The sequence below is a fragment of the Bemisia tabaci genome, chromosome 4, assembly GCF_918797505.1.
Source record: "Bemisia tabaci chromosome 4, PGI_BMITA_v3".
Taxonomy (NCBI): Eukaryota; Metazoa; Arthropoda; class Insecta; order Hemiptera; family Aleyrodidae; genus Bemisia; species Bemisia tabaci.
This window is the reverse complement of record NC_092796.1, coordinates 59,126,660-59,154,500: the sequence shown is the minus strand read 5'-3', so window position 1 is coordinate 59,154,500 and position 27,841 is coordinate 59,126,660. Positions and strand designations below refer to the sequence as shown.

Sequence of the window (27,841 nt, the reverse complement as noted above, 5' to 3'; positions counted from 1 at the left end):
CCATTTGAAGCTATGGTAAAGAATCGATTACTAAGGTGTTCGCTGTTAACACCCTAATAATCGATCTTTTTTCATAGGTTTGAGCGGCGTATCAATCGATATATCGCAAAGCACGCCACGCCACTGGCGCAAGTGCAGCACTACTAAGGAAAAACCCGTAAAAACCATCAGGCGTTGCCAAATTTCCTTTCATAAAATACGCATCTATTGGGAAAATTTCATACATATCTTTCTTCAGATCTTCAGACAATTTTGTACGCAATTCAATTTATAACGTCTGAAAATTTCAAGGAAAAATATGCATAACTTTCCTCCGAACTAAATTTTTCATTAAGGGAAATTCGACAACGTGCAAATGTTCATACGGCGTTTTTTCCATTGGCACGGAGAACAGCGCCGCGACGCGCGTCACACTGGCACAGGCGACCCGCTCAAAGAGCGCCGCCGCGCGATCGTCTTCGCGCTCTAATGTCAACACTAACAGCCACCAGTGATTAGCTCCTATCAACAACGTTGCCAATTCGACATAATCTCTCAAATTTTTACTCGGGACGAATTAAAACGGAGAAGGCGAACTTCACAATCGTCCATTGATTCTGTCATCGATCCCACTCGCACCGTAGTGTCTCCCATTGGTACGAAACGAGTAATTGCGAGCCGAGATCGCTTCAAAGTTACACCTACTCCTCCACTTCGTCCCCCCTTCGAACAATTATCCCCCCCCCCCCGCTCGGGGACCGCGGCGGCCGGCCCTGCTCCCACCCGCAACCTTACCGCACTCCTCCGCAGCTAGCCTTCCTTCCTGTCTTCACGATCGAGTCGAAAATGTCAGTTTCATGACCACGGTTACTCGCTCGCCTGGTTAACGCCGTGTTTAGTGCGAACTTGGCGGCGGTTTTGCCGCGAAGGTGCGTCGCAAGCGCGAACTGTTTCAAAATTTGATCGGATACGCGAAAAATATGTGAAAATTGTGATACTCTGGACTGAACCATCGGATTATACCATCGGAGATAACTGCCGGATACTGATTTAAGACCACCGGTAAGGAATTTTAAAATACACCATGAGAAAATCAGTACGATTAATCTCGGTTTTCTTCATTGAACTTTTTAAAGTGGGAATAAATTATGTCAGTCTGTGGACCGTTTTGGTATCTTTGCCAATCTTTTATTTTACACAGCTAAAATTTTGCGTCATGATATGTTTATCGAACTTATTAAAAGAATTTAATGCATTTTGTTTAACTTAAAAGAGCGGCGATACAGTATATTTACAAATCGTCGGTAATCCTACCTCTGATGCAAGAAACTGTTTTGCATTTTTACTTCAAAATGCAAACTGTTGCACTATGTGTTTAAGTTTTTCCAGAGATTATTTGTAACATGTATGCATTACCTAACGCTTACCATACTTTGAAAATTCCGAGCAACTGAATTGCCTCGACAACACCCTAATTATTACAGAAGCATATATTAGAATGCCCAGAAATGCTGGTATGTTGCCATTTTTATATTCACTGAGAATTTTTCTCATAGAAGTAATCCAAATTCTCTCTCTTTTCAGTAGCACTCATTCGTTCCACTTGAGTAACTGCATGTTAGTCTCAAGATTACAATTCGCAAAACGTGTAAAGGTCAGAAACGCTAGAGTTTATCGAAATTTCCGTGATTTTCCTCCTACAACGAGATTCTCTGAAATTCAAAGTAGGTGTCCCTCCTGAAAATTTCAAAATATTGTCCCTCTTAACACAGAGTCAACTCTAAGGTATCAAATTCACAAATTTTTTGGTGGCTGTTCGTTCCGAGACTCAATTCACCGCACGCGAAAACGTGCAGGAATATAGATCATTCCGATTCGGCGAAAATGGAAAAATTGATCATAAACCACGCGGTTATTTCATTTTTATGTCGCTCCTTAAAAGAATCATAAGCCGAAGCTGCTCATTAAACATCTACCGATTTTATATATTTGGTTAGTTGCGACTCTTTAGCTACAAATACGAATACCAAGATGCGGTTTTGCCATCTTTGGTTGCCAAATTCTATTTCCAAATTCTCGACAAAGCGCTATCATTCTATCAGCTAGTTTTTGACCGATCGTCACGTGTTAATGTTCGAACACTCAACTCGGTGATAGAATTGGACGTATTTCTATCAAACGGAACTATGTGCATTATGACGTGAGCCCTGTTATGCGTGTATTCTAATGGGTCTCAGGGCTCATGTCATAATGCACATAGTTCCGTTTGATAGAAATACGTCCAATTGGCGTCAATAATTCATAGCTCCTGGTAACTCACCATGTCCGCGAGAACCCGCATTGGGTTGATTGTTCAAATTGATAGACAAAGCCATATACAAAGAAGACATAGGGAATCAACGGAAAGGGGAGGGCAGGGAGAAAAATCCCCTCCAGAAATATACTCGCCCCCTCCCTTGAAATGTGAGGGATTTTGCGAAGTAAGCACGGGATCATCTTTCATCTGGAATTGTAACGATCAACTTCTGGGTGAGAACAGTTCAAAATTGCTCCTGCGGGCCGATAATGGAAATCATAGACATAGCTACAGACGAAAAAGACAAAAGGGGTATATGGTGGGATCCTGTTGGTGGAAGCGGGTGGTTGCAATGGATAAAGGAGGTAAGTAATAGACTAACTTGTACGCCAACCGACAAAGGACCTGATAGTTAGTCCATCATTTTCTCCCTCAGTCTGTCAGAGAGAATCACCAGTTGTAACCAATAGGATAGCTCTATACTCCCTACGTCTTCTTTGTCTATATCTTTGTCTATCAATTTCAATAATCAGTCTGCGGAGACGATACAATTTTTCAAAGTTTTTCGGGAAAGTCCTTCGGCCTCGTTTATCCCGAAAAATCCCTCAAAGCTGCCTTTGAAGCTGGGAGAATCCCACAGATCTTCCTTAGTGGGGTGCAATCCAGACCCCCCGAATAAGTCTATATGGATCCCCCACTAAACTTTCCTAGTTCCGCCCATGAGTGCGGGGTCTCAAAAAAATATTGTCTCCAATTACGTCGATGAGTTTCATATTGCAGCTTGTTTATTTATTTTGTAACAAGTGCATGTTTGAAAATGAGTATATTAATAGATATTCATCAAAAGAAAATGAAAGTCAGCCCAAATTCCGGAAGATTCCCAAATTTGATCCAAAAATCGATTTTTGAGTCAATAAATTCATTTCCAGGTGAATCTTGGGAATACTGCAATGCAACTGAGTCCTCCTACTCTGAACCCCTCAACTCATCCACACTGGAAAAAAAAAACACATTGGATCTAGGGTTCAGACTCTTATATTGAAAACATTGACAAGAAAAAATACTCTTGATTCAATCGGATTTTTGCTTGAATTAAAACGAAATCCGCTTAAATTAAGAGGCTTGGTTCTTGATTTAAGCTAGATTCTGATTGAATCAAGAGAACTTTTTCTTGTCGATGTTTTTAGGAGTCTGGACTCGTGATCCAATGTGTGTTTTTTTTCCAGTGATAAACTCACATGAGCGTTCTGCGAGACAGTGATCTAAAACGCTTGCCATAATGTGAATATATAGGTACTATACAAAGGATGCGACAGCAGCCTCTCATAGTTGAAGAAACTGAGTAAGATGATGCGTAATACTTACTTTTTCTGTTTAGGAAATTACAATTTTCAACTTCTACTTGGGGCATGTACAGGAGTGATTATTCATCATATTACGGATGTTATAGAAGAAAAAAAGAATAAAATAGATATTTTTACGTGCGCAATGCGCATTTTAATGTTGCTGTTTCTCCTGTTCCCCTCTTTGCCTCTTCTCCTCCTAACGAAAGGAAAAAAAAATTAACAGAAACTCATTTTTCTATGCTTTTTCGTGCAAAATACATATACTTATGATCTGTTCAGTAAACTTTGTGATTATCATGTATAATTCTTTATCATAAGTACCTAGTTTCTCCTGAAAATTCACATCATTTAACTTGCTGGTTTTTTCTCTCTTTTAAAGCTCTACCGAAATAGCACGAATTCTTTCAGTAATTCACGCGAATTTTTACCTACTTAAACAAGTTTACGTAATTGGCTGATCGGATCTCGATCTGATACCTAAGATCTCTAAACGAGTTAATATTGCTGCGTTGAGCTCTAAATACGGTGGTTTTTGATAGAAAGAACCGGACGAAGGATTTAAAACGGACTGTTTGACGAAACGATCTTGATCTGAGAGAGTATTTAACATTTGTGAAAGCCCAAGTTAGCCGACGGATATAGGTAACATATCGACGGTGAAACTACCAAACCACGTATCTCGTTTGCGGTGTTTAAAAATCTACGCTCGCATTTTATTTTTTTAAAGCCGACCAAATCAATATCATTCCTTGACATTTTCATCGAATTTTCTCCGCACGAAGAGGAAAAATCACAGAAATTTTCAAGATTAGACGTTAAGTAGTTTTTCATTATAAAAATAAAGTATGACAGGAAGTCTGCGACGTCGCAAACCGAGATACGTGGTTTGGTAGTTTCGCCGTCGATATGCGGTCTTGGCCGATGATAGAGCAAGCACGTAAATTCCTCTCTTTTTTGTGAGTTTGGCGATTCCATATCTCCAAAATAGGTTTAAATGAAGGTTAGACACACCAGTTAAAAAGAGTATGAAGACTAACAACGATCTCAGTCCAAAAGTATCTCCTCTCCTTTTCTTCCTTGGGTGTGGCCTTCTCGTGGATTCAGATTGTACATTTGCACCAAAATGAAACAAGGATACGAGATTAAAGGATTAGACTTTTTTCAGCTAATTCCTGGATATTTAGTGTCGATTCTTAAACTTTCAGGCGCTGTAAATTCATACAGATTTCCCCTGTCGAGTTAGAAGGAGGAACATCATTATCACGAATGAATGCGTGCGACACTGTCGTGGTAAGAAAAAACACCGTATAAACCTGTGGATATTGCGAAATCTCCCCCTTTGAAACAGTAATTTTCAAGGAAACTTACAAATATTATTTATCAAAATTTTCACAATGGCGAATGAAACTCTGTTGAATAAGGTGAAAAATATCGTAAAGTTCCCTTGAAAATTCGTCCTTTATCGAAAAAAATGTGGCCACGTTTGAAGGTTCATACGTCGTTTTTCCGTAACGGTCCAGTTACACGATCAAATTGAGCATCAAATTGAAGCTCCGATTGGTGGAAAAAGACCTGAGGTGAGGATGCGACCAATGAGAGGCCCAATTTGATGGCTCAATTTGATCGTGTAACTGGACCTCAACACGGCAGAGGAGGTAAAAGAGGAGAATCCTCTATAAGAAAATTGAGCCGTAATGGACCAAACAGACGATGGGCAAAGGAGAATTATTAAGCACCCGTTTTGTTAGGAAAATGGTTAAATATCGTGGCTCCGAAAACGACCTTACAACCATACAAAATCTAGATTTTCCTAAAGAAACGGACTTTTCCGAGGAAAATTTGATTCTCTGAAAATAAATGCACGAAAGAAGGTATATCCAATGTCATTTTTTTATCCACGAGTCATAAATATACGAGAAAAAAATCCATCGTATTCCTGACAAATTTTCCTTGCTGTTCTTCATAACACGGTTCATCCCGGCCGAAGGGTACGATCCACGTACCCGCACATCATCATGTGAAATTGATCCAATCGCTTTGCGTCTAAAAAAACGGCATTTTTTCCACTGATGTTGGTGGAGCTATTTCTACGTAAACATTTTTTCTGATTAAGCAGATAGTAAAGTTTTCAATCGTCTGCCAGTTTTTCAGAGAATCAAACTTGAAAATTCAAGAGAATTTTATCTCTTTTTTTTGGTATGAAAATTTTGATTTTATAACACTAAATATACAGGAATTACCCATCAAATTCCTAGCGTTGATGAGTAAAAAAAAAATAATAAATAAATAAATAAAAGTAAACACATGAATACACGTGTGCTACTGCTTATTCCTCAATTTTTATACTGAGGAGGGGCAAATTTTTCGGATTTTGGACGGATTCAAACTTTTGTACCCGACTTTGAAGGAAGTATAAAGAAAATCCGGTGCCAAATTTGGTCGCATGATTTATAGAACTGCAACCGATCTCTGGGACAGAGACAGAGACTCAATCTCGGAATCAAGATTGCACTTTTATAACTGAGCTACAAAACAGCAAAAAAAAAAAAAAAAGAACAACAAAAAAAATCAATTTTCTGGCGATATTTGTCTGTTTACATACCACTTGAGAACTCAACAGATTTACTCAACGAGTAAGATTTTATCTATGTGAACTAATTAATGCAGGGTTACAAAGAGATTTAGTGCGTTGGGCGAGTCAGAGCTCCCCGCTAACGCATACGGAGATTTCAACGCCGGCGCTAAAAGCTAGCCGCAGCGCGCGTTGCATCGCGGTCGCAGCGTAGCAGGAGCATGCACTGTGAGCTTTAGAACGGTGATTCAATCATGAGATCATTGATAGTGTAACCTTCAAAATAATAACGACTGCGTGGGTTTCAATCGTGGCCCGGAGGCTTTTAACCATGAAAGTCCGTTCGGCGGCATCCTTCTGCTTAAATATTTTGACGCGAATCGGCTATTTTTCTTAGTTATTAATTGGCACGCACGCAGTTAAGAAATTTTATTCACCAGCTGCAGTTATTGCACTGCGCTGATTGCGAGATCATGCCCATTTGTCATACACCTCCTTTCGTAAAACGTGCGGCTCAAGAGCAACAAATCCCATTCACTCGTTTCGATTGCATACGTATATTTTTCCCGTCATCGGGGCGTTATTTTATTACTCTCGTATTTCTTGCAACTACTATAATCTTCCCATAAGAATTCAAGGCATTAATGACGGTCTAATATCATTCTCACATTGTGTCGAATAAGAGTGGGCTTTTGAGACATTTTATGGCACTTGTAAAATTATGAACGGCAGGTGTGTATGTTCCATAAAATTATGAGGCTCCTTCAAATATTTCATTGTTTCTTTTTAACAGAAAAATAATATGCAGAGTTTTTCATCTTAGGAGGTTTTCATTCTTACTGTCCTCGTGCCGTGCTATTTTTTTAATAAAACTGATTGTTTGGTGGTCATGTTAAGTTGGAATTCATGCAGTCTTTAGCACTAATCCGACTTAATGTTCAGATTAAGCGACTTATGCGTGTCAATGAATGTCTATCCATATCTCTTTACTGACTTGTTTACTGTAAACGAATGTAAATTTTCAGCACAAATATCCATCAAAGTTCGATCTGGACTGGACTCAATTTAGAAGTTGGATATAAAAAATTCTATCACATCCAAAATCACGTCTAGAACTTTGTGGAACTTTGTCACCATCTTGTTTGTTTACATTGGGCCAAACTAGGAGCAGAGGGGCTGGGGTTTGTTTACATCGGTCCAACTTTAGGGCTCCATGATAGCCGACCAATCAGAGAGTGGCACACTTTTTCTGTAGTAAAAGGATTGAGATGGCAATACTCTCCCACTCCCGTATTCAGGTACTCTAAGATGGCGAGCTTCAGGTGAAGTAATGAGCCAAACAAGTTTACCAAACTTCGGCCTGTTGCAGTTCGAACATGGGCAACATGTTGTTAAACATCCAATAGTAGGTAGAAGTTGAATGTTGGAGTCCCGAAAGTAAAAGCTGCCACCACCGCCAAGATACCAATTGAGGGTCTCACTTTGTCTCTGCTGCCCACCGTGGGTCTTGTTCATAAGATTGATCATCAGGACAAACTTTTTTTCATCTTTTTGTCGTACTGCCGAACTTGGCATTCTGCGTACACCCACGCTGCCGGCAGTGATCATCCATCAATATCCAGAGGCTGCATGAATGCCGAAATGAGCTCCGGAAATGTCAGGGTTATCACGTGGGCCGAGACTTCGCGGATATCCTCGCTAGGTTCTGTTCGGGAGCGTCCTGTCATAACAATAGACACCCCCCCCCCCCCCCCACTGTCTAATTTTACGCAGGGTCCGGAATGGCTGTATAGTCGATGGGAGTCGGTGTTCTGTCTCATGGCCGGCGGATGCTGAGATATGTTAGGATTCAAGATTTCAATTGGACTATGTTTAGAGGAAAATAAACTTTTTATAATTCACAACTTTTAATTAAACTGTTTATAATTATATTTTAAACACAATATTTGGAATTTTTTAAAGTAAAATTTACGCTAAAAGGTTTGTAAAAAACTGCAATTTTTGAAAGAATTTTTAAAATTTTTTCAAATATTCTTAGTGTTAAAAAACTATTAAAGATCTCATAAGAGATGACAATTTACGAGCTTAGCCCGAATAATAAACACTTTTTTTTTTATTGTTTGTTTGCCGTTACAATATAAATACACAATAAACTTATTTCATACAGTAAATGAAATGATTTTTAAAATAACTGATATTAGAACTACATAATAAAAAGGGACCATAAAAAGAAAGCCTCTAAGAATAATAAACACTAAAAACGGGCAACCAGGGTTTAAAACAACAAACACAAAGCCTGGGACGATCCGAGGTAGTTTCGACCCCCTATTCGACCAGGAAACAAAAATATATTAAAACAAATTATAAATAATGCCTCTGTGAGAACCTGTCCTTTTGTAATCACGAATGGGGGTCTGAGGATTTTGATTTTTATAATTATTCTACATATCTATGTGTCCTGGTTGAAGAGGGGCTTGAAACCACCCTGAAACGTCCTAAGCTTTGTTTTTGTTGTTTTTAGCATTATTGGTTACCCGTTTGTTTCTTAATCTTATATGAAATTTCTAACCTTTTTTTTACTTAAACTTTACCTCTTGTATACTTTGAGAATCACCCAGAAAATGTGTCTCCAAAACATAAATTTTAACAGTTTTTTAACAGTTGATTCTCAAAAATATACAATTTCCTTTATTTCCTTTTTTTTAAAGAAAAAATTAACAATCGTTTGGATTAAAGTGTATATAATTTGGAACATATTGTATGAGGCAAAAGCTCCAAAGATGAGCTGTTCAGCTGTTGAGCTACGCGTACTGTGCGTACGTGTAGTTTCTCGTGATACCAGAATGCGCTGCGCTACGTGTTACGGTGTTCCGTCACGTAACGAGCTTCCCATAGTTCCTCGCTCCACTGGCTAGTAAAGAACATAACTCAATTTTTACGTGAGCCGTAGAAATTATGAAGTCGTACTAACGGCAGGGTTCATACCAAAATGTGGTTACGGATTTATGACAGCGGATCGACAAGTCGGCGGCAAAGTCCTCGCTTTGCGTCGGTGGACGTTTACGTTTACCAACTCACAATGAGACACACGATACAATAAGCAGCTCCATCAAAATGGGTCTGTAGAGGCACAATGGCCGACAGGAGAAAGGCATTGTTTTTGTGGTGAAGTTGTCGGTTGCTGAAAATTCTGGGATACATAGAGGAAATGAGCTCCTAGCTCCTGAGAGCTCGACAGTATAAAAAAGAGATTATCTTGGAAAAGCTCTCTTTCAATTTCCAGGAGGAATTTTTGAAAAATGAAAGAGAGTAATTATCTAACATAAGTCGATTCGCTTGACCTCTTTTTTTTATTTTTTAAATGTGGTCAGAATTGTGTAAAATGCAAGTGACCTGACTGACTTGTAAAATTATTTTCCAAACAATTCATCATGGAACTATAGCTCAAGGTAAAACTGAACGCTTTACTTTTTATCAAAAGTATAAGCACAAAATTGGTGTTCAGTGCAGTTTTTTTCCGAGATATCAGCCATGAATTTTTTGTATGGATTTTCCCATACTAGCGACACAAAAAAAACAACAGCGAGTTACAAAAAAACCCATGCCTGATACCTCAGACAAATTTATCAGTCATTTTATCAGTGACAGCCAAAATCAAACTTACGATTGGTGCTGAATCTTGGGTGGTTGGCAGTAAAAAAAATGTACAGCGGTTTCTCCTATTTCTGTTATTAATACGATGTGATTGTTTTACTATTAAGTGAGGAGAGAATCACTTTACTCCGATACGAAAATGTAACTGTGGTGCTCATGAAGTTCCTTGATACGTATCTTGACGTAAAATCAAAATAACAGAATTTCATTTTTAGTTTTACGAAGAATAACTGCTCGCAGTTCCATTCTCAGAAGAAGAAGCATTTCTGCAGTAAAGAGACTAATAATTATTCGCGGAGGAATTTATTCTGAAAGCTACCGAGGGACCGAAGTTTTGCCCTCGGGGTACCAGTAATATCCACGAGGATTTCTCACACGTCTCATTCGTTTTGCCGTGTTACGGAAAAGAGCAGTAATGCATTCCATTCTGAGGTGAGCTTCGAGACACGTAAGAGCATGTGCTAATCGTGGCTCTTACGGAAACGCACTTGCGGTTCTTTTCCGTAATACGGCAGTGTCTTTCGCGTTCTTTCCCTGTTTCGCAACAAACGTGACGTCGAAAATCAAATATAGCGTGTACACTCCTTACCTCAGCGAAAGAGAAATATATCGACGGTGTAAGTCGGCAATCACACAACTCGGTTTGCGACGTCGCAGACTTCCTGTCATACGTTATTTTTTAAACGGAAAACCACTTAACGGCAATTCTTTAAAACTGCCGTGATTTTTCTTCTCCAGGCGAAGAAAATTCTGCAAAAACTTCAAAGAATGATGTCAATTTGTTCTCCTTTAAAAAAATGATATAGAGGCGGAGATTTTCAGACACCGCAAACGAGTTATGTGATTGCCGACTTACACCGTCGATATGAGGGTCTTAATAAGTACTGAGTAAAACTTTTTGCACCTTGTTTTGTTTATTTCTTTCAAAATTAGCATTTATCCTCACTTCATCAATAGTTTTTTTTGTTCAGTTTCAGTGGCAGCATGACGTGAACTTGAATCATTCTTAATAAATCCAGCAATAGAATGTGTACAGCAACTACCTCCCACTTCTCTGTAAATCTTGTGCCAGGTAAGAATAATTCTTAAATTTTTAAGACTCGATCGCCTCATAATTGGACGTATTTCTGTCAAACGGAACTATGTGCATTATGGCGTGAGCCCTATTATGCATATGTTCTTATGGGTCTCAGAGCTCATGTCTTAATGCACATAGTTCCATTCGGCAGAAGTACGTCCAAGTAATGGAACAGTGCTTAGGGTAAAAACTGTTTTCTTATCGATTAATCATAAAGAAGACGTTGAACCAGTGGCGGAGTAAGGCGTGAAAGATCGATTATCGATATTTTCCCGTTTGAAGATGTGTTAAAGAATCGACTATTAAGGCGTTCGTTGGGAATACCTTGTTTATCGATCCTTTCACAAAGGTTTAAATAGCAGATCAATCGATATATCGCAAAGCACGCCACGCCACTACGTTGAACATAATATAGAAAATAATGTTCAAAGTATAAGTGAAATTAGTGATTTCAGTTTACATTGGAACTAGCCGATGCAAACTTTTTGCTCCAGGCGTGCTTTGCGATTTATCGATTTTTGTGCGTTTTAAACCAATGTATAAAAGGATCGATACAGAGAATGTTTGTGTTCGCAGAGAAAATGATAATGCACATAGAAATGAATCTTTCATGATACCTACTGAGTTAATATGAACGAGTGCACTTTTGGCATTTTATTAACTTCCTATAAGATTTGTCGAAAATTTCTTAAAATTTTTGATGTTAAACGCACCCCTGTTGTTCATTAAGAACACATAGTGTCCGAGTAGACTTTTAAATGTTGAAATGCCAAACAACTTCTGTTCGGATTCAAATCTACGGTTGGTTAGGTTACACTGGAAAAAAAAAAACACATTGGATCTAGAGTCCAGACTCTTAAAAACATCGACAAGAAAAAATACTCTTGATTCGATCAGATTTAAGCTTAAATCAAGAACCAAGCCTCTTAATTTGAGCGGATTTCCTTTTGATTTAAGCTTAAATCTGATTGAATCAAGAGTATTTTTTCTTGTCAATGTTTTCAAGAGTCTGGGCTATGGATCCAATGTGTTTTTTTCCAGTGTAGCTCAGCAGCCACTCTGTCGATTTTTACTCGCCAACGCAAATCTAATCTGATTTTTTGTTAATTCTCTAAATTTTCGGCCAAAATTCTACACAATGTGGCAACCGCGTAAGTATTCTATATACGGTGTAACCATGGTCTCACAATTTCGTCCTCCGTCCTGTAATATTATGGTTCGTTCGGCGTGTAGGAGTGGAGCTTACGTCGGCCGTCAAACGAGAGACACGGAGCTGTGCGGTTCCATCATTGATCTAATCGAATTACAAGCCTTCTTTCGATCGACTAATTAACCGCGGTACCGCGAACCACAAGACTATAAACTAATTAACATCAAGAGCCGGTTCGCTAGGTATCGATTCGACGTATGGCGCTGATATATCCAGTCATAAGTTGATGATTAATTAGATAACGAGCATTACGGGAAGTGTATCGTATACCCCTCGTAGATGTTCGAGAATTCAGGGTGCAAACTAATCTCAACGGGGAGAAATTTTTAGGGCTAACTATAAACAGCATCGTCTGTAAGGTACTTATGAGGAGCTTGGAGGACAAGGCGCATAAGTGCGGTTTTTGCTATTTCGAGAAATACGTGTTTGAAGTTTCAAAATTACATGGATTCTCGCGGATAGGAAGTTCAAACCGACTTTTTGATGCTAAAAAATTGGAATTTGGAAGTGAATTTTCCACAGTACACGCATTCAGACTATAGTTTTACTTGAAATAATTCATATCCGAATTTTTCAAAAATTGTATTTATGCGCCTTGTCCTCTAAGCCCCTCTTATGAAATTTCAAACTTCCTCACATCTTCTCTACATCGATTGACATGGAGTACTAGAAAACCCCTCGGCGTTACGTGGTCCAACCCCAAGAGGATGCTTTGAGCCCTCAAAAGGCCACTTTCATGGGTCATATTAAAAAATGTTAAAGAGGATGGTTGTATCTGGAGGTTATATATTGCCAATAGTCACTAAAATCATGAAAATTGACTCATCAGCGGACGAATGACGTTCCGCCCTCGTTATATAATCCGTCACGGATTACGGATCGGGCCGTTGCGGTCGCACGGGATTTCAGGACTCAACACATAATTATTTCAAAACTAAAGAGGATTGCATTTATATTAAATCAATAGATTAGATTAGTTAAAAGTACTATGAAAAAGAATGTATTTGTAAATGCGAGATTAAAATTATTTAATTGAACATGAAATAACTCATACGTAATGCCGTTACGAATTTATTACGTCACGTTCCGAATCCCGTTTTGCACTCCAGGACGAATGACAAAAAATGAAATCTACACTCATTGAATGGGAAATCCACAAGTTCATCAAGTAAATTTAAAAAACCTGAGTCATACCTCGAGCATTAATAAAGCTCATATGGCCACAGAGATTTTATTACCGGCCGAAATCAGCAGAAATCATGAAATTCGTCAAAATAGATATTTAAAACGAACCAAGACCAAAAATTTAAATTTTGGGAGTCGGAAAGCTTCTCTAAATGATAATAAGACCGGGATGTGAGTGTCATCTGATGCATAAGCTCAATCACTCTTATGTTGAAAGTTTGCAACAGCGCCGACCTCTGTCCGGCCACGTTTCGGATCAAAATGGAGACAATCGCTCTGTAGGCGCGTCTTCACGCCCCACTGAAGTTTTAATGCTACAGTCCACAGAATACAACGATCTCAATTAATTTTTTCTTCGTGGTTTATGTGTACTGCAGGAATTAAATAATTCATTTTTGCAAGGACTAGCGCGTAGTATGTGGATTATTATTTTATCATGTATCTTAACCCCATTTTGACTCATGAACGAAAATCTTTAAAATTTTTGGATGCGAATTATCAAAAAAAGAAGAAGGAAAATAAAAAACAATACGGATAGAAATTTTGTCCGTACGAATTAATTGTAGATTTTAGAGGTCTTCTTCCTCGAAAAGCTGACGCAAATTCAATAACTTGTTTTTCCAAAGCGCGAAATACTCTTGCTGTCCCACTTTCCATTGAAAATTAGAATGGAGTTTCTTCTGAATGTTTATTAGTCAGTAGAAGATTTGGAAGTATTGTTGATGAAATTCGTGGATCATGGAAACAAAGTAGCTAATATTCGGCATTTATTGTTTCTTGTTCTGTTACAAAATATTCTGAGGCGTCCATCCCAAAACTGGGAAAGACGACAAACAATAGCCGAACAAGCCTCCGGAACTGTTCGCTGACTTTCATGGCTTTCAGTGGCGAGGCGTCAATGATCTATCATCGATATTTTCCAATTTGAAGCTGTGGTAAAGATTCGATTAGTTAGGTGTTCGTTTGCGAACACCATATTTATTGATCCTTTTCATAGGTTTAAATGACTGATCAATAGATTTATCGCATAGCACGCCACGCCACTGATGACTCCTAGTTCCTAGGTTCATCCCAATGTATTTTTAATAACAGTGCGACTTCTTAACTTTTAGTTCCAGCTTTGGTATATCTCGACAAAGTGAATAAACAACAAATAAGCACATCTTCTGATTTTTGCTATATTATTCATTTTTCAATTATACTTTTATTGCATAAAATCAGGGCCGGATTAAGGGGGTGGCCACATGGGCCGCGACCCATGGCGGCAAATCTAGGGGGCGGCAAATTTTTCAATTTTTTTCAATCTTCTTCTTCTTCTACTAACGACTAGGGCATGACCCTGTTTGTCAAGCCTTCGAGTACCGAGCACAAAATATTAAAAAATATTAAATGTAGGTATAAAACAAAATCGGATTTAGAAAAAAAAATTTACAAACGAGAAAAGGCTACAAAATCTCTTATTTCCTGAGAGTATAGTAATTTCTAATTTTGTCGTCTTTTAGTGATACAAGAGACAGCGCCTTTAATTAGTCGAGTTAAGAGAGAAACCAATACTCAATTTGGCCGGGAACGGTGCGACTTAGGGAGAAATGACGACGAGGACTTGAGATGAAAAGGAGAAACCCTCGCGCAACGTAACACATATTAGCGCCTACAAGACTGCACGAATACTTCACGCATTGCATCAAACACAGTGCGGTTATTGTGGTCAGCGTGAAACGGATAGCGCCTACAAGAATGCATGAATACTTCACGCATTGCGCCAAACACAATGCGGTCAGCGTGAAACGCATAGCGCCACAAGACTGCGTGAATACTTCATGCATTGCGCCAAACACGGTGCAGTCGGCGCGGCGCGGCGCGGCAGCGGAAGTTAAAATCGTTAAACTAAATGTGTTTGTTCTTTCATAATTTTTTCGTTCATTTCTTATGAATGGAAGGCCTTGTCCATCAGAGATAGGTTTACGAAACTTGACTTTCGCGCAAAGTTCCGTGACCTTTTGCTAGTAGTGTTGACAGGGCTTTCCCAAAAAATGTGTTCAACACGAGTAAACGCGTCTTATGCACCCCTCCCCCGCTGGCACGTTCACTTGATGGTTTTTATTGATGTTTCGAAACGAATGAGAAGGGGCGGCAAAACGGCGCCATGGCGCAAGTAGGAAAATTCGCCCTGCATAAAATAGAGAATTTGCAGGTGCCTGAAATTTGATGAATTTCGTGTTTGAGTGGAAACTATTGAGTGAACTGAACAATTATTGGAGAAGATATGACAAAATGATCTAATCTGCTGAAATACGCGTGTTTAAATGGGAAATGCCGCCAGATGACGTCACTGTGCGTGGCATTTTCTCACTTTTAAATCAATTTTTATACTATCTCCCATATCAGAAAAAAATTATACAAAATACTGTGAAATCAGCTCTTTAAGCACTTTCAGATGAAGCAATAAAAAAATTGCATGCAAATTCTCCATTGCTGCATAAAGTTGCCGTCAGATCACACTACCGCGCCTCATCGCAAAATTATCCCAAGCGTTTCTTCGTCAGTCAATCGGTCATCAGCACAAAAAAGTATTGAGTAAGACCAGCACGGCTTTAGCACCACCTAGTTCAGCATGTTCAGTATCTCTCGGCTCCTCTCGACTGAGGAAGAGCCTCACGACCCCCACCAACTCGGGACCCCAGAAAAAAATAGGTGCGCCTCCGATAGACGTAATGACAGTCGATGTTAATCGCAACTGAAACCATTCTTCGTTATTCCATCTTCCCAGCCTTGACGCTTGCTCTTGCAGTGTCTTCCCCCATCGTTGCGTCGGGAGCGTTTTGAAATAGCCGAACTCAGAACCGCGGTGATACTGCGAAACCATCCAGTTCCACCGACTTGTTGAAGTAATTGAGGTATATACCCGAAAGCCCGATCGAGTTTCTTCGTGTATAACTAGTTAGGCAGCAGCCACCCGTCTTATTTTATTTTTTTTTTCTCTCTCTCTCTTGGTCGTCAACTTTTAGGGGGCAGTTTTTTTAGGATTGGGCCGGGGTGGCTACCGCCATCTAAAACAGCACTTATTCATATGATGCGTGCCACGACTTTTTTTATGTTACTGGTAGTATACATTGTGTCCTAAAAGTTCCCTGGCATTCGAATCCCATCTAAATTTTGAAAATCTGCAGTGTGAGACGTCAAATTTACGGAATGTCCGCTCTCCTATTATACCTGGAGGGTTTCCAAAATTTTGAAGCAAAAAATTCTCCTCCCTTCAAAATGGCGATATCTTTTATTTAAGAAAGTATTCGTCCTGATTCGTTTCCCTACGTAAAATTCACGTGAAGATTTCATAAATTGTAAAAATAGTTACGGGCCATACAGACTTACCGTCCGTTTCGGGCTTAGAGGCCGAAAGTTCTGGGTACTGCGTCAGTATAGCTTTTTCTGTTCCAGGCTCAGTAGCCGAAATAACGCTGCCCAAGATATCGAAGAGAGCCGCAATAGGTGCAAAAAGTAAGTTTTGACAAAATTGGCTCAGTAGCTCCGAGCGGAAAATTTTATTGAAAGAAGCCTTCGTTCTTTGTCAAATTGCCACAAATTATACGTTTTTGATGCTCTAAAAATTATACGTCATTTGCTGTTTGAGCTATTTCAGTGATTTCATCTAAAAGAGAGGTGACGAATTTTGAATGACAGTTACGGCTCTCTTCGCTATTACGGTGGAACGGGCGAGACACCCGGAACTTTCGACCTTCAAGCCCGGAGTGGACGGAACGCCTATATAGGGTGATCCAGGGTCAAACAACCAGACTGCAGGAGCGTGTTCTATGGTTTAAAATAAGACTTTTTTGTTGTATAAAGTTTTTTTCCAAAAGTTCCCCCGATCGGAGCTACGGCCTACCCCAATATCTCGGAAAGTAAATAGTTGCTCCTGAATTTTGGCAACGGTTGTGAACCAAATCTCATGAAAATGTGTACTTTCCTGTGCGTTTATGTCCTGAATTCATAAATGATCTAAAAAAAATTAATTCTCAATTTTGGGGGTGTTTCGGCTCCTGCAGTCTGGCCGCTTAACCCTGGATCACCCTGTATAGTCTGTAGTTTTTACAGTGTGATGACGTCTATAGATTTTTAGGAGGTGGTGAGCGTGAGCGGGTTAGGCTTCGACCTCTTCGGGGTATCGGTGACAGAGGGCGCTCCTTGAACTCCGGAGCTGCCTTTTGGTAGCCTTTTATTGCCTTTGCACAGCTTTTGAGAGTCTCCACGATTCTACCATCTGGATCCCCGGGCTTTGGTCGATCCACCACGCAGTTCTCCTTGTCAAGGCAGCGCGGATTTGAAGTTTCTGGACAAAGCTTCCTCTCATCATTGGGCAACTTGTTGAATGCTCCCACGGCTAGCTGACATCTCCAATGCCTTGTAATGTCCGCCAGGGTGCTCCTTTGGCTGCAAGGATTTTCTTTCAGGAACGCCAGCACGACGTAGCGATTCGCCTCATACCACTTTTTATACTGCGGAGCGTCAAGAAGAAAACATTAGGATCGAGATATCGATGGCTAAAGCTGCCGTGCTTGGGAAGAATGCCGTATGAGCCTCCAAACGCTGCCAAATTTCCTTCGATAAAATACGAAATTCCTGGAAAACTTGTGAATATTTTTCTACCAATTTTTTACAGGATTTCTATCGCGAATTAATCTGGAGTATCTGAAAATTTCAAGGGAAAATATTCATAACTCTCCTCAAAAATAAACAACGAATTGAAGGAAATTTGGCAACTCTCGGATGTTCATACGGCGTTTTTCCTTAGCACGGCAGAAAGTGTGACCCACGTATATCCATTGAGGTGTTTTAAAATCTCCGCTCCTAGTTTATTTTTCAGAAGAGAACAAGTCATTTTTCTAGCTTAAAATTGATACAGAATATCTGCTAACAGAGAGGAGAAATGAAGAAACTTTTCAAGAAATTATATGCCGACTATTTTTCGAAAAAAAAGTAAAGTATGGTTGGAAATTTGCAACGTCGCAAGCGGAGATACGCGGTCTCGCTCTTTTGCCGTCGACATGATCGAATCGGGATATGATCAAATGTTCAAAACACGTCTCACGGAAATTGACGAAATTTAGTCAACGATAGCATTTAAAAAACAAAACCTTAGGTATACCACAACTTTCGGTGTAATTTTGGCCTAACCCCATTTCGGAGCCTCTACGTTACTCTGTGAATTCAATGTAACATGGCGTGACGTCTGTATTATTCCGCCTACTGCTCTGACGTCGATTCGCATTTTGCAAACCTTTCTCCGAGCTTCAAATTTTCAATTTCCGCATTCATAGTGGCGCGCTCAAAAAACCGCAGTAACTCATTTCGAGAAGCCGAATTTACCCAAGCCTCTTGTACGATTCATTCCAGAGGCCTCAGTGGGGTATTTTAATATTTCATTTTAATTTTTAGCTATACGAATTAATGGTCACTGCTAAAATTGTGCTGGTTTGGGAAATAATGGGAGAAGTTAGAGTACCTGTATACAGGAGGGTATTGCCATCTCTGTGCCACTCTGATTGGTTCATCAGTTTTAACCCTTTATTGCATGGCGTTGCATGAAAGCAACAAATGATTTTCAGCTTTATTTCTATGCTGGAGTATTAAATTGAATAAAAGCAAGAAATTATGTTCGGGGAGCATTATAAGTCTGATCTCCTTACTTAAAAAATAACAAAAAAAATCGATTTCAACTAATTCTATCGTCGAAAAAATACTCTACAATGTAGATTTTCTCTCCAAAATCAACGATTAGCTCATGCAACAAAGGGTTAAATTATCATGAAGATCCAAACTTGGCCCAATGTAAACAAACCCGACCCAGAGGAATACGTATAATCGGCTGAAAATGAATGATAATCACACTCAAAGGTCAATTTTTGGCAAAAATACCCATTAAAGGTCGATTCCGAACTCAATTTAGAAGTTGATCATAAAGAAATTCTATCACATCCAAAATCACGTCTAGAACTTTGCAGAGCTTTGTCACCATCTTGTTTGTTTAAATTGGGCCAAACTAAGAGCGGAGGGGCTGGGATTTGTTTACAATGGTCCAACTTTGGGGCTCCACGATAGCCGACTAATCGGAGAGTGGCACACTTTTTCTGTAGTAAAAGGATTGAGTTTGCAATACTCTCCCGTATGCAGGTACTCTAGGAGAAGTTAGGCACATTTTGATTGCTTCCTTCCTAGTAATTATAATAATACTAAATCAAATGCATTTTCTTTTGTTGACTTACGCATGTTTTTGTGGTCGAGCGTTTTAACTGAACCAGGGAAGGTTTAACCGCAGAGGTGCTCAAAAACATCTGAAGAACGATGATGACCACTAAACTTTTCACTAACATCATCGCGTCAAAGAGCCCCGTGGTCCACCCATGCACTGATTAAATCGATATCATTAAATTTTTTTGCGTCCGACTGAAAAATGCATTTTATATGGAAACGAAACGGCGGATGTTTTACGATAATTTCACACCATCACTGTTAGACAAAGACTTTGGCGAACGTAAAAATGGCAAGTGACGAGATCTCACTCTGCATGCTCGCTCGCGAGAGGGATTTACAAAAACTAGGAGAAGCGAGTTGAAAATAAAGAGCAGAAAACTTTCATAGAGTCCCGCTAAGTGGAAATGGCATCGGTTCACAAACTGCAAAAAAAACCTGTAGGCTGTTTTATCCAGAATCCAGCGCATTTCAATGGATTCAAATCGGGATAAAACTGTTGCCAAATCTGCCGTGTTCAGGAAAAACGTCGTATGAGCGTTCGAGAGTCGCCTGATTTCCTTCTTTAATATCTTCATTTTTGAGAAAAGTTATGAACAATTTTCATTGAAATTTTCAGGAACTAAGGTTAACTTGCCAACAAAATTATCTGAAAAATTGGAAGAAAGATATTCATAAAACCTGGAAATTCGTGTTTTATCAAAGGAAATTTGACAACGTCTGAAAATCGGGATAAAACTGTTGCCAAATCTGCCGCGCCAAGGAAAAACGCCGTATGAACCTTCAGGCATTGTCAAATTTCCTTCGATAAAACACGAATTTCCAGGTTTTATGAATATCTTTCTTCCAATTTTTCATATAATAATTGTTCGCAAGTTCACCTTAAGTTCCTGAAAATTTCAAGAAAAATTGTTCATAACTTTTCTCAAAAATGAAAATTTTAAAGAAGGAAACTAGGCAACTCTCGAACGCTCATACGACCTTTTTTCTTAGCACGGCAGAACTTGCGATTGATCAAATGAAAAAAATCGTATTTACGTCACGTAGAAGAAGGGGGAGAAATAGAGAGGGAAGGAAAAAAGTAACCAATTAAGCGGAAAAATGGAACTGACAAAAGTCGGAAAATCCCCGAACATACGTCATCCGTTCACGGAATGAAGCACGTGGAAATCAACCTCGCCCTCCTCCAAAATTCTGTTCTTCAGCCGCCTCAAAAGGTTCAATCTTTACGGGTGGAAAGTACCCGCATGTTCCTAGAATTGTGAGACTTGGATTTTTGGGAATTTGCTTCCAGGACTTTATGTCCACCTACCTTTCATCCATTAAATAAATGTCCACCGCTATTAATGTCCACTGAACGTTAAGTCCAGTCTTTATTAAGTCCACATGATTTAATGTCCAACCATGAATATGTCCAAAATTGTCCAAATTGTGGACATGTTATGTCCACATTTTTTTCTTCTCATTTAAATGACAGGAACCACCTCAAAAATAAATGCATACAACTACTACCTTCATTCTTAAAAACATTTCATTCATGAATAAAGTCATGAAAAGGAACAGTCTCTAAGAGCAGATAAAAACATATGTTCATGTGTACACTGTACGGATATGATAAGATGAAAACCAAAGTGGGAGCCTAGGAAACGCTCCAATGCCAAATTAAACATTTTTCAGTAACAGATGCAGTCACAATTGGACTGCATTTTGCAATTTGGACCTATAAATTCTGGCTCATCTGAAAAAACACTTATGTGCATAGGATAGCTAATGGCACATACGTTGTTTTTAAACCGGGCCGGAATTTATAGGTCCAAATTGCAAAATGCAGTCCAATTGAAAGTCCTCTTTGACTAGTTATTTCGTGCGCCTTCAATCTTGTAGGATACTGTGCAACGCCTCTGACGCGAAATAGTTGCTTAAAGCGTTGCGGCGCGGCAGGCGACCAGCGTGACACGCGCATACGCGCCTACAAACCTAACGGGATACTTCACGCGTTGCGCAATGCGTGAAGTATCCCGTTAGGTTTGTAGGCGCCAGTGCGCGTTCTGCGCTGCTGACACGCCGCTCCGCTCTGTGTTAGGCTCTAATGACGACTAGGCTCTGTGACGAAAAGTCTGTGGACGTAAAAAAAGTGGACATATAGTCCGTGTACCGTTTGCTTCGGATCGAGACTAATATAGTCTCCATTGCTTACTTTAATCCGATGAAAATATTGTCTTATTTTTTTTCCAGCCTCGAATTCTGCCGAGGAGGATGGACCGTTGGTGGTATTTTCCTTCTTAGCACCAAAAAAACGGAAGAACTTTGGTCAAGATTTGGAGAGAGAGCATGCCTTGTACAAAGCCACCTTGGAAAATCATCTTCCAAGATCGCTGATTTTGGGCTCAAGAGAGGAAGGAGGTAATGTATGAACTTTTCCTTTATTTTTACAGCAGATTTTTTCCTGCTGACTGATGTACTAACTTTGGGGCTTGAAGCATTGTAGAAAAATAGTCACAAGCAGAGTAAAGAGGCCTTGAAAGTTTCACTTAGCAGGAATTTTCGGTAACTTGTGCCACAACGTGGCGTCACGTCGGTGCAATGACGTCTACCTCGGCGATTAGTCGTCGCGGAATGCCAGAGACAGCGGTAAAACATGCCGTGCTGAGGAAAAACGTCGTATTAACATTCAGCCGTTGCCAAATCTTATCCGATAAAAATGTATATTTTTCAAGGAAAGAATGGAGACTTTTCCATAGAATCAATAAAGAAGATTTTCCAAGAAAATGTTGAATAATTTAGATGATGTTCCGGATGACATTCTTTTAATAATTGGAAGAAAAAGATTCGCAAGGTTTCTGAAAAACCGATTTTTAGCAAAGGAAATTCGGCAATCGGGAGGTTTATACGACATTTTCCCATAGAGTTTTTTTGGCTGGTTTCTGTTTTATGCTTTTTTGAGGAAGATAAAATGGTACATCAACAGGATGAGAAGCTTTAAAAAATTAAATATTTATTTAAGGAATAAATTAAAAGAAAAAATTACATGAATTGGATGAAATAAAATAGCCTCTGTAATAGAAAGTTTATAGATTTAAGAGGGGAGGGGGGATCCAGCACGAAACTCAAGTGAGCCACCACCACTCATTATGACAACTCAAAACCATAGATTCAAATTCCAATCGGTGGCTGGTACAAATTACAAAGAAGATCATGGACGTAGCAAGACTGAAGATATTAGGACTTCTCTATACGGATGATGGAGCAGAAACTCTGAGGCAATTTATTGGATTTGGTAAATGTTGGATTGATATATTTCTGTTCCAGTTGCCTATCCTGTGGTTCATTTGTGCGATGACAGAGCTATTCTCTCGTCCTCATTGACAGCTGAGACCAGTCTGGAGGATCAGTTCATTTTACGTCAAGGTACGTGCTGCTGACGTCATACACAATATGACGGAAACTATTGGGAATTTTGAAGAATGTGGCTCAAAAGAAACTTGTTCCACTTGTTCCTCTTGTTCCACTCTTTACCTATACAAGGCACAGTGTAACGAAAATAATAGATTAATTTTGCAATTTAGTGGAGTAAAATTCCATTTTTTCTACCGTGAAATAGCAATATGTGTGTATCGTTTAGTAAAAAAAGAAATCGATTTTAAAGGAACAATCGAGTGAATACCACGTGGGACTGAAGTAGTAGACAATTTGCAACGCAGAAAATATTGCAAATTATTTCAATTTCATTACGATAAATTTCAATGAAAAGAGCCCTTCCAAGCAATGAATAGATAACATATACACAACTCCAGCAAGGTAACAATAACTTCACCATGCAATTTAAATTATTTGCAATCTCTGCTATTAGGGTACCTTTATTTTGGATAATTGTAAGTGAGAAATGTCATTTCAACTTTATTCATAAATGTTTTTATTACTATTTTAATTACATCTTGTTGTGTCTGTATGCAGGGGTGTATCGGGAAATTCGTAGTATCATCGTTGAGAACGACTTTGAGTCGCTATCTGCTCCTCTCACCCCACGAAACACAGCTCATCTCCTCCTTGGCTTCAAGAGCGTCGAAAATAGACTAAGTCAGGTAAAAAATCGTATCTCCTCAAAATCAGAAAGAGTTTGCATGCAACCGAGCACATATATCGTCGCTTCTCTAACGCAAAGACGTATCTCGATTTCTGCGTCAGCCCCAGAAATCATGGATTTATGTGGGAAGCTAGGTTCACGTGAAAATTGAGGTATACCCATACGCCAGAGGAGCGACAATATTTGTAGCCATTAATTTTTTTGCATGTTCTTTTCCACAGTGCAGCCAAATTTCCATCGAAAAGATGGCTTATTCATCACTCCACTAACATACCCTCAGAAGGTTAGCTTATGCACAGACAAAAATGTCAACACAAAAGTTTGGTTGATACGCGAAGTAAAATAAAAAACCCTAGCCTTCAGTCGACGATTTCAAGAGAAACTGCTAGCAAGTTTTCTTGAGGAAATTTAATAAAAAACAAGTAGTGTATATCCACGTCACAATGGGAAGAATGCATTTTCCCAGTCTCTCCATCGTTTTCTGCGCTAAATTCCCCGCAAACTGCACCAAAATCAACACAAAATTTGTGCTGGTTTGTGTTTCACTTTCCTATGTTAACCAAAAGTAACACAAGAACCCAAATGTGTTTATCAGTGTAGCTGCAAAGTACTTAATTAAATAGAACCATGTCCAAGTAAACTTATATGCTCGATTCAAAATTTATTCTGGTATTGAGATTTGGATGATCATATTAGGGAAGAATTTTCGTTCCTGATCTTTTCCTAACCTTTCGATTTCTCCTGAATTCAGTCAGAGCAAATATTGCAGACAGTGCTATTCTTTACTTCTCATGACGTGACTGCATAATTATTTTGTCATGGTATATGTAACATGCAGACAATAATTAATTTTTTCATGAAATTTTAGCCTGTTACCCGCTTTTTAAATTGTTTTTTATTGTATATCTTGTCACGGGCTGCGGAGCGTCAATCATATCTCATGTCACATGTAGTTTTTACCTTATAAACTGATACATGACATTAGCAAAAAAAAAAAAAAAAAAAATTAATAAAGTCTGGAATCGGAACTTTGACGTAAACGAGGTTTGCAGATCCCTCCAAAATAGATTGTCTAGTTGCATATCGATGGTAGAACTAGAAAACACCCGTACCTCTTTCGCCGCGTGTTTCAATATTTTCTTTTATACCTACTTCATTTCTTCAAGAGAGTATATTCTTATACAATTATTTATGAAATTTTCAAGGAGGTATACATATAGTGCTATTTGACATTCTCATCAAGGAAGGCCTAAAAAATCAATGAAAAGAATTGGGGTAATTGAAATAATAGACTGGCAAACTAGACTGAGCTGTAGGAAGGAAGAGCCAAGTCCTTTTTTAGATTAAAAAGAGAAAACTCATTCTTTCAAAAAGCTCGATGTATAAATGGATATTATAATACGGAGGGTGTAATTTTTTGGCAGGAAAAAATGAAATGCAGGTTGAGATCAAAATTGCTCTTAACTCAATTGTAAGTTAAAAATTAAATTAATTCAGTCCGGTTAAGCTAACCGAAGTTTACCTCGATTACGTGGTAATTCGATTTAACTTGTTTAAAATCAGTTCCAAATCGGTATATTTTTTTTAAAAAAAAACTCATAAATTTGTTATTCCTTCTCCTTCTTTTTCAGGTTATGGTAGATACATGGAAGGACTGGACGGGTGCATTATATATTTATATGAATTTACCGGAGGAATTTGGTCTGTCTCGAATTCGGTTTTTCCTGCGAGAGGCGCCAAACAGTCTCTCTCTATTCACGTACATTGTGCTCGTTGAGTGTTGTAACGTCATCGATTCTGAGCGAGAGGTAACCTCTGTAAAATGGCATCAAATGCATTTGTTTCCTGTTGCTTACAAAGAGAGAGAAAGAGGGAAATGAATGTAGTTTTAAGAGAAAAGTTGCACTGGAAGAACGTGCTCAATAGAGATGAGAGAGAAATCTAAAATTTGCAGAACATGGATTTCAGATTTGTTCGACGTGCTTGTCGAGATTCTTGGGCGGTTTTGTAGGTTAAAATTGTACGATATTGATTTTTTCGTATATCTCATGTGCTACAGACCCAGATGTTTGAAATACACGCATCCACTTCATTTGTGAAAAATCGAACTTTTACACCACTATACGTCTTATGTTCAGTCATTCTGATCTCACAAATACTTTAAGTCTTCTCATTAATTGGACTACATTTTGCAATTAGGAACTATAAATTCCGGCCCGGTTTAAAAACAACGAATGTGCCATTAGTTTCCCTATGCACATAAGTGTTTTTTCAGATGAGCCAGAATTTATAAGTCCAAATTGCAAAATGCAATCCAATTGTGCTTAGCATGTACTACACATCGGGAGGCTTTTGTTTCTTTGGAATTTTAATAGTGGCTTAGTGCATGTCCATGAACCTTTCCTCATGTGTATGTTTGCAAAGATCAAACTTTTGAATTGAAAAGCCGACGGAATTTTATTCAAGTGGCTCAAAAATTTAATTTACTCTTTAGAAAAAAGAGACCTAAAAATTCATGCAGAACTTGCTTTCTTAATGTTATCTATCCAATCTTTAAGTTTTCTCTGCTTGGCATGTGTTTCAGATGCTGTTACTGGACTTTGTGAGACGAATGAGAGTAGAGAAAATGGCTGGATTCATTTCACTGTATAAGATTTCTCAGAGTTGAAGGATGTCAATGCTCATCCGCCTACCTTACCAATTCATTTATGGAGGGAAAACGAAATTTCAAAATTCAAACGGCATTTAATCTCTTACACGCATAAGACTTTTCATAGTCTTGAAATTTAAAATGTTTATAATGAATATTTTGTCAGTTCGAATTACAAGTTCCCCCACCCCACCATTTAAAATCAATAATTATGAATGTAAGTATGTACAAAGTTCATCACATTGACTGTAAATACTTTTACTTTGATATAAAAGAAGTTTTGAAAATCAAAGAATTTTCTTATTAACCTTTCATATATCTTACCTTCTCCATTTTTCCGAACCATTTTAAAAGGTGCAAGGATCCTTTAATGATTTTAAATACGTGTATCATTGTTTTCGTGGATGCAAGACCTAGGTCGGGAGTCGTTTTTCTGTTGCAATATAACAACATTCGAAGTAACTTGCCGTCAAGAAATCTCTGTCCAAAGATTTACGAGTTCAATAAATCACAAAGTAACTGAGAGCGCAAAGAGAACTGCAGTGAATATCGAAACTAACAATACAACGGAAAATATTGTAGCAAAGAATTAACAGTTTTTGTCCTTTAAGTGAAACGGCTGTATTGCATTTAATCAATGGAAGACGAACACATTGAGTTTCTCAGTCACAGCTAGTGCTAATGTTGAAATACGAAGTTCGCGCCACGAATCTGGTGGCAGGAACGAACTCAGATGCCGGTTGCTCGGCACAAAGGAAGGTCGTTGAAGCATGCATCACGTTCACCTGCGGCCCGTGAGTGCAGCAACGCGAGAGCGGTTGAACTCAGGGAATCTATATGATTGACAGCCTAACGCTCACGATGGTTAGACCAAATAAGGTTTGCATGTTTTTAATGCAGATTTTCGGTGTATTCGCTTTCGGACGGTAAAAATCGATTGAAAAATCAATTATTCTTAAATGCGACCTGGCCACTTTTTTTTCACATCGTATTTTTATCGGCCAACGTTCAAACAATCTGTGTTTTTTTAAATATCGATCAATTTTGATAATTAGATGTTTCTCATTGCTTTAAATTTTGAAAACAATGATGAATTGATCAAATGAACGTATATTTGCTTAAAAAAAACTTGAGACGTGTGGGAAAGATGGGATGTGCTCTAGAAAACTACTTAAGAAAAAATTTAAAAGTAGGCGCGACGTGATTCCTCTTAAAAAAATAACAATTTGGGATTTGCCGTGGGCATGTCACGAGAGCGTCGTGGACAAGGTTCATGAGCTAAAGTGCACCAGCACCGATCTCCTCGTCGTTGCACATCTGAGTCATCACCGCTGACGTCACTGGCATTCATTCTTACGGCCCTTAACTAACGAGCAGACTCCTTCTTCCCCACCTGTCTCTGATTTCTTTTAAAATACTTATAAATGGTAAATAAATAGTCCAAATATGTGACAAAGAGCATTCAATTGGGTCAGGCAGTCAACCGTCTTAGATTTCGAAAGTCTCAAGATAACATTTTTGGCAATTTCTGCCATTTT

General features: G+C 38.8%; 2 protein-coding genes across 2 annotated transcripts; one reads left to right on the top strand and one right to left on the bottom strand.

The window, feature by feature from the left end:
• Positions 1 to 773: 773 nt before the first annotated feature.
• Positions 774 to 26,598, top strand: LOC109042637 (uncharacterized). The gene is made up of 7 exons (XM_019059511.2): positions 774 to 1,041; positions 10,819 to 10,919; positions 21,805 to 21,972; positions 22,879 to 22,977; positions 23,524 to 23,651; positions 25,285 to 25,461; positions 26,238 to 26,598. The coding sequence occupies exons 2-7, from the start codon at positions 10,874 to 10,876 to the stop codon at positions 26,319 to 26,321; spliced, it is 702 nt and encodes a 233-aa protein (XP_018915056.2). The 5' UTR covers positions 774 to 1,041; positions 10,819 to 10,873; the 3' UTR covers positions 26,322 to 26,598.
• Positions 15,774 to 20,050, bottom strand: LOC109042638 (uncharacterized). Its single transcript, XM_019059512.2, has 2 exons — positions 19,584 to 20,050; positions 15,774 to 17,816 (listed from the first exon to the last, which is right to left on the bottom strand). The coding sequence occupies exons 1-2, from the start codon at positions 19,692 to 19,694 to the stop codon at positions 17,427 to 17,429; spliced, it is 501 nt and encodes a 166-aa protein (XP_018915057.2). The 5' UTR covers positions 19,695 to 20,050; the 3' UTR covers positions 15,774 to 17,426.
• Positions 26,599 to 27,841: the final 1,243 nt, after the last annotated feature.

Coding starts and splice junctions, on each gene's coding strand:
- LOC109042637 (XM_019059511.2), top strand. CDS start 10,874: ATGTGTACAGCAACTACCTCCCACTTCTCTGTAAATCTTGTGCCAG. Junction 21,973..22,878: donor GGGCTCAAGAGAGGAAGGAG/GTAATGTATGAA, acceptor TTTCTGTTCCAG/TTGCCTATCCTGTGGTTCAT. Junction 25,462..26,237: donor TCATCGATTCTGAGCGAGAG/GTAACCTCTGTA, acceptor CATGTGTTTCAG/ATGCTGTTACTGGACTTTGT.
- LOC109042638 (XM_019059512.2), bottom strand. CDS start 19,694: ATGATGTTAGTGAAAAGTTTAGTGGTCATCATCGTTCTTCAGATGTTT. Junction 17,817..19,583: donor GCTCGACCACAAAAACATGC/GTAAGTCAACAA, acceptor GACGCTCCGCAG/TATAAAAAGTGGTATGAGGC.